The sequence below is a fragment of the Suricata suricatta genome, chromosome 10 (assembly GCF_006229205.1).
Source record: "Suricata suricatta isolate VVHF042 chromosome 10, meerkat_22Aug2017_6uvM2_HiC, whole genome shotgun sequence".
Taxonomy (NCBI): domain Eukaryota; kingdom Metazoa; phylum Chordata; class Mammalia; order Carnivora; family Herpestidae; genus Suricata; species Suricata suricatta.
The window spans coordinates 75764393-75773457 of record NC_043709.1 but is presented as its reverse complement, the minus strand read 5'-3'; the positions used below and the strand labels follow the sequence as shown (position 1 = coordinate 75773457).

The window sequence follows — 9065 nt, the reverse complement described above, 5'->3', positions numbered from 1 at the left end:
TCGAGCCCTGTGTCAGGCTCTGTGCTGACAGCTCAGGGCCTGGAGCCTGCTTTGGATTCTGTGTCTCCCTCTCTCTCTGCCCCTTCCCTGCTCATGCTCTGTTTCTCTTTCAAAAATGAATAAAAATTAATAAAAAAATTTAAAAAAACCTCTCTGAGCCCTAATTTCCTCATCTATAAAATTGTAACAAAACATAGTAAACCTCACCTTAAAGGTAATTATATTAAAGCATAAAGTGCTAATTTATAATAGAACCTCAATGAACAATCCTGGATAAAAATAAAGATTTTAGAATTTCCTACATACTCTGTACTGTGATACCTTATGATGCCTCTTTATGTCTCGCTAAGGTTAGCTAGAAATTGGTTATGCTGCTGCTACATGTCCCAGGTTGTCAGGATCTGATACATAAGTAAAAACCCTATGACATAAATGAGAACGTGAAGAAGAATATATACAGTATTCCACTATTTATATAGAAAAGCTACACCAATATACTTACATATATGTACACATATAAAATATGCATTTGCTTGCAACAAACATAGAATATCTCTGAAAAGATAAATAAGTAACTGTTAACAGTGGTTGCCGTCTGGGGAGGGTACCAGGTAGCTGGTAGATTGGGGTGGGAGGGAGACCTAGGTGTTACCTTTGGGTCTTATAATTTTGTATTAATTTTATGTACTGTGTTTCTTTCTTTTCTTTTCTTTTTTTTTAAACTTTTTTTTAACGTTTAGTTTTGAGAGAGAGCATGAGTGGGGAAAGGACAGCACAAGGGGGACAGAGGATCTGAAGCAGGCTCCATGCTGACAGCAGGAGGCTGGGGCTTGAACTCATGAATTGTGAGATCATGACCTGAGCTGATGTTGGACACTAAACCTACTGAGCCTCCCAGGTGACCCTAAGTACTATATTTTCTATTCTCTAATTTAAAACTAAACACCAGCATTATATGTGTCACAAGTGAAGTAGAAAATGTAGCCTTTCTAATGTACTCTCATCTTCTTATACACTGCTTAGGAATTGTTTATAACATATGCATTACATGTAAGTTTCCTAATAATACATGCATGCCACTGGGATTAGGGTACTAGGGAGATGTGATCAGGGCTATAGTCATACAGCAGAAATGTGCAGACAGCAGTTAAGAACAAGTTGTTGCTTGGATAGGAAAATAGGATAATTAGATGGGAATTTTGGAGCTGGTGCTGCAGAGGAACTCAGGATTCTTGAACATGGAAGTCAGAGTTTATTCCAGCCTAGTGAAACAACTCTTGTGCATCTAATTCCCATTGGTTTACTTGGTCTCAAACATCAACTCTAAATTTTTATTCAGCCTTGGTTAAAATCAATAGGAATTATAGGCTACAATGGCACTGGGTGATATTTGAGAGGAAAGAGTTTTGTTGACATATCCTTTGAAAATTCAGAGTATTCTGCTGGTTATTGCCCTACTCAGCAAGATAAGAGAGAAAATTGAAGAAAATTACACTCTGGAGCACTGTGGAAATTAACCTGAGACAAAGAGCAGATTTAAGCTTAAATATCTAGAAACCCGGCTTCTGTTATCCTCTTTTGATTTGCTTGGAGGGCACATGAAGGTCTTTGAGGTATCCAAGTGTAACTTAAGATAAATCTCCTATGTATAATGGTGAGCCATGAATGACTTCATAGTTTAACAAACAGGTTCGTATTAAGACTAGTCGTATTTGGAGGTGCCTGGCCGGCTCAATTAGTGGAGCATGGGACTCTTGCTTGATCTCACCCCATGTTGAGTGTAGACATTACTTAAAAAAAATAAAAAAATCTTTTTTTCTTAAATAAAAAAAGACCCATTTATTTGCTAACTAACTTGGATGTAAATTAAAAAAATAAATAAAAAAAGGAAAAAAGGACCATTCACATTTTAAAGTGGTTGTTAATATAGTTGGATTACTTTCTTCCATATTTGTAACTGTTTCCTATTTGTTGCCCAGGTTCCTTATTGCCTTTTGGTTTTCTACTCTTGTCCTGCCTTCTCTGCTTTAAAAAAATTTTTTTACATGTTTATTTATTTTTGAGAGGGATAGAGAGATATAGAGTATAAGCAAGGGAGGGGCAGAGGGAGAGGGAGACACAGAATCAGAAGCAGGCTCCAGGCTCTGAGCTGTCATCACAAAGCCTGATGTGGGGCTCAAATTCACAAACCTGCAAGATCATGACCTGAGCCGAAGTTGGACCCTTAATGGACTGAGCCACCCAGGCGCCCCATGTCTTCTCTGTTTTAATTGAGCATTATATATGATTCCATATTCTCTCTTCCCTCAGGATATCAATTATACATATTAAAAAAATTTTTTTAGTGGTTCCCCTAGTATACATTTACAACTAGTCCGAGTCCACTTACAGTATAAGCAGTATTGTAGCACTTCATGACTTTCAGTTTGTTCAGCTTTTATCTTTTGAGGACAGTAGTGATGACTTCCAATCTCTTTCTAACATCAGACTGGAAACTGGAAGTACAGATATTATTTTTATTTATTTATTTTGTCCTTTATTTTTTCTGTGTACATCAATTCAACAAATATTGGGTGCTTATTATGTACCGGATACTGTTGTAAGCACTGGGGATACAGCAATGGGGAAAGAAAGACAAAAATTTCTGTCTTCATGAAGCTTATATTCTATGGTAGGGAGACAGATAATAAAGAGTGGACAGAGAAAAATAGAGGTCAAGGCAATAGGTGAGGATGACAGAGAGAGATTGGCATGGGATACTGAAATTTCAAACAGAAATAGCTAATCCAACCAGTGGTATAAAAAGTCAAGAATATTAAACTGCAAAGTGCTTTAGAAAGATAATCCTTTATTGACCTAAAGAGCTGATCTTCAGATCTTAAAAGTTGTTTCCCAATAAGAGGAAAAGGCTACTCACTTTGTTTGATATTTACCATTAAATTTTATTGAATTTGTCTTTAGGGGTGCCTGGCTGGCTCAGTTAATAGAGGAGGTGAGTCTTAATCTTAGGGTTGGGAGTTCAAGCCCTACATTGGTCGTAGAGCCTACTTAAAAGAAAATTTATGGGCAAAACAGGCTTTACTCATTTTACATACATACATATATACCACCTTTGAGGGGCAATATAAATACACTGCATTCATAAAGTAAGTAATAGTAAGGTCAAGAAATAGGCTGGGTAAACCCTCCTTCTTACACGTAGAAGAATTTTGCCCATAATATACTTCCCTTGTTTTGCAGCACATCAGAGTTAAAATAGGAGATCATTAAGAAAGTCCCACTGAGACAGGTCATGGCACAGGGAATATTCTGAATTTGGGGTAGTTTAAACACTGTATACTTCAGAGAATTTTTGTGATAATAAAAAAGCAATACATTTCATTTGAAAACTAAGACCTGTGCTATTTATTTCACAATGTGAAACCAATAGAGCTTTAGACACAGCCTCTATAATGGTATGTTGTAGTTACTCATTCTTAAACATTCCTGAATGCAGTTTTTAAGGAAGAAATTTCATAGATGCATAGCACGTATTTGGGGAAAGTAGCCATAAGAAGTAAGTGGCTGGGCAAGGGCCTCAGTAACATTTGTACACTGAATGGCTGAGGTGTGCGATGTCACGGGCTTGGGACATTAAACTATTGTGTTTCTTTGTTTTGTTGAAATATTGAATTCTGGGAAGATTTACAGGCCTGATGTTCTGCTTTTCTTTTGGCCAATGAGCATTTAAATACTTCAGGAATGAAGGGGCCAAGAAATAGCTAGGAAGGTAATTATACTTTTAGAGACACTTTAGTTAGAATTCTAATGGTTATTCATATTGGTAAATTTCTCTATAATGACTCAAATAAGGTAGGAGAAGGAAATCTCCAGAGTAAACTGGTCATATAAACCTTTGTTATTTAAGAAACAAACACAGTACTCCCCCCACCCCCACCCCAAATACATCAGAGGGCATGCTAGGCTTACCATGTCAAAAACAATGACTCCTCAAACAAACATAGAATAATAGCACTATTAAAATGTTTAAGAGTCTGGTTAACTTCAAAGCAAAACCCACATTATTGGAAAGCCAATCTCTAAGACCATTGTTTTCCGGGAATGTAGTGTGATCATTGCTTTGATAAGCTTCAATAAGCATCAATAAACAGTCCACGTCACTTGCTTTAGTTTGTTTGGGCCTACTAATTGCTCCAGGACTTCTCGTGAATGATCTACAAAAGAAAACAACACAATATATTACCTCACAATAATGAGATATTTAATATGTCCTCATGTATTAACTAGGAGTGATAATAACTATTGTGTCTCATAGGGGTGTTTAAAAGAATAAAGGGGATGATATACAAAGAATAGCATACAACTAAAAATATTTAATTAATGGTAACCTTTTATTAGCTGCAGGGCACATGTCATACTAATACGTCTTAAAAATTGGGCATTCATTATTTTCTCTGTAATTTCATCTCAATTTCACCAACCAGAGAGTAATGGTATAATTTCACCATTAATCTGTGTACAAACTTTTCCAGGGTCCTGGCAGAAAATAGACATATTAAAGTGGTATGTTTGAACAGGGTTTAATGAAGCAACAATTTACAAAGGAGTGAGCAGGATTAAAGAAAGCCTATAGGTGTGGTAAAGCACCGTGGGAAGCTGCAGTATAAATGGTTAGGGGAAGAAGCAGTTATTAGAATATAATAATTTGACCTGTAGGTAAACATTTTCCACACCATACAATACTATTATAATGCATGATTTTTAATAGGTCACTATTATATGAATTAATTATGATTTAACCAGTCTATATTATTGGACATTTAGATGGTTCTCAATTATTCACAATGTATAGTAGCGGTTTTAATATGGTTTACATTTTTAAAAATTTTTTTATGTTTTTTAATTTATTTTTGAGAGACAGAGAGAGACGGCGGGAGCAGGGGAGGGTCAGAGAGAGGGAGACACAGAATCTGAAGCAGGCTCCAGGCTCTGAGCTGTCAGCACAGAGCCAATGCGGGCTCGAATCACCCGCAGCGAGATTATCACCTGAGCCGAAGCCAGATGCTTAACCGACTGAGCCTCCCAGGTGCCCCTACATTTCTTTTGCAAAGTTAATTTTATAATATCTTTTAAAAATATGAATTAAAGCAAAAATACTGATACAATGTTATTGCTTTAAAAATTGTTCATGGGTTTACCAAATTTGTTCCATAGAAAGAACCTATGCTTTATATACAACAGGTCTCAAAAGTGTCTTGGAAAGTTTCTAGTTTAGTGGTTGTTAGTTACAGATTTCACAAACCAATAGAAAAAAAGTGGGCCCAACATATGGTCCCTAAATTTTATCTGAAACAATACAAAAATAGGCTAAAATGCCAACAGTTAGTACAGCAAGAGAACCAGAGTGTATGAAACGGGAATTATAGTTCAGAAAACAAAGGTTTACATTGGCAGCTTTTTTTTTTTTTTAAAGCAGCTTGTAAGAGAACAAATGCTGTTATTTGTCATAAAAATATCAGGGGTGCCTGGGTGGCTGGCTCATTTGAGTGTCCAACTCTTCTTGATTTTGGCTCAGGTCATGATCTTGGGGTTGTGGGATCAAGCCCTGTGTCAAGCTCCACGCTCAGTGTGAGATTCTTTCTCTTTCTCTGTATCTCCCCCTCGCTTTCTTTCTCTAATGTAAATTTTAAACATATTATTTACTATAGAGGAAATCTAGATTAAAGTCAGGTTTTAAATAGGTTGAAAGTAAAAAGATGGACGAAGCTGTATTGCGAAAATAGTAGCTATTCACGAAGCTGGAGTGGCTTTACCCATAGCAGCTGTGGGGATTACTTCCAGCTCATTCTCTAAGACCAGTATTACCCTGATGCTGAAGCCAAATAAAGACATCACACCCACACACAGCTACCGACCCAGATCTCTAATAAATATGTACTCAAAAATCCTCAACAATACACTACTGGCAAATCAAATCTAGCAACATATAAAAAAGCTCACATGCCGTGATCGGATGGGTTCTACCCCAGGAATGAAAGGTTGGCTTAACATCGGAAAGTCAATTAATGGGATACACTCTATTAGGTTCTTATTACTATGGTAATAAATCACTGCAACCTTACTGGCTTAAAGCAATACAAATCTATTATAGTCAGAATTCCAAATTAAGTGTCATGGGGCTAAAATGGATCAGCGTTCCTTTTTGGAGGCTCAAGGGACAGAATTTTACTTCTTTGACTTTTCCCGCTTCTAGAGGCCACCACATTCCTTGCATTTCTCCATATTCCAAAGGAACAGCATTGGACAGAGTCCTCATGCTGCTATCTCGATGATTCTCCTTCTGACTCCCTCTTCCACTCATAAAGGCTCTTACAATTACATTGCCCACCTGGACAATCCAGGATTATCTATTTTAAGGTCAACTGATTAGCAACTTTAGTTCCATTTGCAACCTTATGTAACATAGCATACTCAGGTCCTGGGCATTAAAATGCGGACATCTCTAGAGGGGCATCATTCTGCCTATGACATATATCAACAGACTAAAGGACAAAAACCGCCTATCATTTCAATAGACACAGAAAAAGCATTTGACAACACTCATGGTAAAAACGTTCAGCAAACTGGGAATAGCAGGGAACTTCCTCAACCTGATAAAGAGCATCTAAGAAAAAACTAATAATGATGAGAGACTAATGTCTTCCCCCTAAGATGAGAAACAAGATAAGGATGTCTGCTCTTTCTACTTCTATCCAGCATTGCAGTGAGGTTCTTGCTGGGAGCCGCACCGGCCTCGCTGGATGACAGTCACAGTGAGGAAATGGCAGATATTTGCACAGCTCCTGCCATGGGAAGCGAAACTGGTATCTCCTTCTGCTGCTACTGGCTCATGTTGGGATTGAGCCTGCTGGTATGGACCACGCCTCACAATATTCCAAATCAGACTGATATTCCCCGCACAGATACCTCATAAGAAAAAGCATAGTCCTGCCCCTACAAAGGAGATTTTAGACAAAGCACTGTAGATGTTTGTCAAAAGGCACTTCTAACCAGGCCTTGTAGACATAGACAATAAAGACATAGACAATAAAGGGGGTTAGGAACACAAGATTTACAAGTAATTAACTCTGGCCTGGAGAAAAAGAGCCTAATTTAGAGATAAGAACAGACAAGGGCCCGACATAAGTTACTACATATAGCTTTGATAATTGGTGCCTCAAATACCTTCCCTTACACTGACATCTGTAATGAGGATGGATGAGAGTAGTTAAAACATAAACCCCAAAACAAAGGCTGACACATTTAGGGCCCCTGTGGTGCTCACACATTCAGCATCAAATAAAAAGGTTTACAGAAACAACTTTCTAACCAGCTCAAATACATTCTTCCTCTTGTGAGCCGGACAGAATGACTCCTAGCCTATCTATATATCACTCAACCTATGACTTAATCTTAGCGTTATTGATTTAAACAAATGTATATGTTATCTGCTTTTCACTAAGAACATCCTGTTATCTTCTTAGTTGTAAAAGGTACTGCCTCACTGTAATTTGGGTAGTTCTGCAAGAATGCCTCTGTAAAACCTGTTTCTGCACACTTTTCAAAACATATTAACACAAAAATTTATCCATTGTAAAAATTCCATTCTGATGTCATGTTATCATTTGACCTATAAATAAAGACACCAAAACTGACAGGACAGACATGCCTGCCTGGTGATCAGAAAGAACAATGTGGCTCTCTCCCTTTTGCTGACACCATCCATCCTTCAGGGACCCCTGGACTGGCTGGAGCTGGACTCCAGCAGGTTCTAGCCAAGGAAATTAGGGAAGAAAAAGAAAGAAAAGGCATTCCTGTTGGAAAGAAGTAAAACTATCTTTACTTGTACATTATAGAATACTGTATACAGAATGTCCTAAGGAATACACCAAAACTTACAACAAATAAATGAGTTCAGCAAGGTTGCACAGTACAAGATGAATATACAAAAATCAAATGATTTATATACACTAGCAAGGAACAATCCAAAAATGAAGTTAAGAGTTCCATTTATGTTACCATCAAAAAGAATAGAATATTTATGGATAAATTTAACAAAAGAAGTACAAAGTCTGAAAACTATACAACATTGTTGAAAGAAATTCAAGATTTAAATAAATGTAAAGACATCTGTGTTCACAGATCAGAAGATAATATTAACATGGCAATACTCCCTAAACTGATTGCAGATTCAATGCAATCTCTCCCAGAATCTAGTTGCCTTTTTTTTTTTTTTTTTAATTTAAGAAATTGACAAGGCACCTGGCTGGCTCAGTCAGTAGGGCATGTGACTCTTTATCTCAGGGTTGTAAGTTTGAGCTCCACATTGAGTGTAAAGATTACTTAAAAATAATAAAATCTTAAAAAAAAAAGAAATTGCAAAGATAATCCTAATGATGAGGGAGCGTGGGGCAAGCCGCGGGCAAACTATAGGCGAAGGGCACCCCTCCCCCTCCCCCAGAGTGGAATATGTGTGATATTCCTCGGACACTCCTGGCCATCCAAGAACAAAGGAAAGGGGTTTAAGTGCTTGCTGTGGTGATGTAGGAAACTAAGGTAAATGAAAAGTTAAATTCTCTTACTGCCTACAGCCCATTGACAAGTCTTTGAAACTGGCAGAATGTCAGTCTCTAGGAGCTCAGCTGCCTGGAGGATGGCCCTTTGCTGGGGGCAAAAGAGAATCTTAGCTTAACATTATCCCAACCTCGAGGATCCTGTACATCTACTTCTGTTATCTCAACTGCCCCAACGTTTATGCTGGCAATCATACTCCAAGCTTATGGCCCCCTGATATACATCTGAAGGGTCTCAAGACTGAGGTTTTTACTAAACAGTAATAAACGGTGTTTTCCTAACAACAGCTAGTGTCGTCCTAGGTCCTGGGAACCTTGCTTCCAAAATTCCTTAGAAACTTACACTGTCCCTGAACCCCTCCCACCCTAAGGTGGGATCGGTTACTGGTCACAATCCCAGCGCAGCTCTTTCTGCCAATGGGTCCTTTAATAAAATCACCTTTCTGCACCAAA

At 37.8% G+C, this 9065-nt stretch overlaps 1 protein-coding gene across 1 annotated transcript in view; it reads right to left on the bottom strand.

Moving 5' to 3' along the window:
* Positions 1–2510: 2510 nt before the first annotated feature.
* Positions 2511–9065, bottom strand: part of AMN1 (antagonist of mitotic exit network 1 homolog) — a 56475-nt gene continuing 49920 nt past the window's right edge. The window contains exon 7 of the mRNA XM_029954371.1: positions 2511–4214. Coding sequence (XP_029810231.1) covers positions 4141–4214 — 74 coding nt within the window. The 3' untranslated portion in view covers positions 2511–4140. The remainder of the gene's footprint in view (positions 4215–9065) is intronic.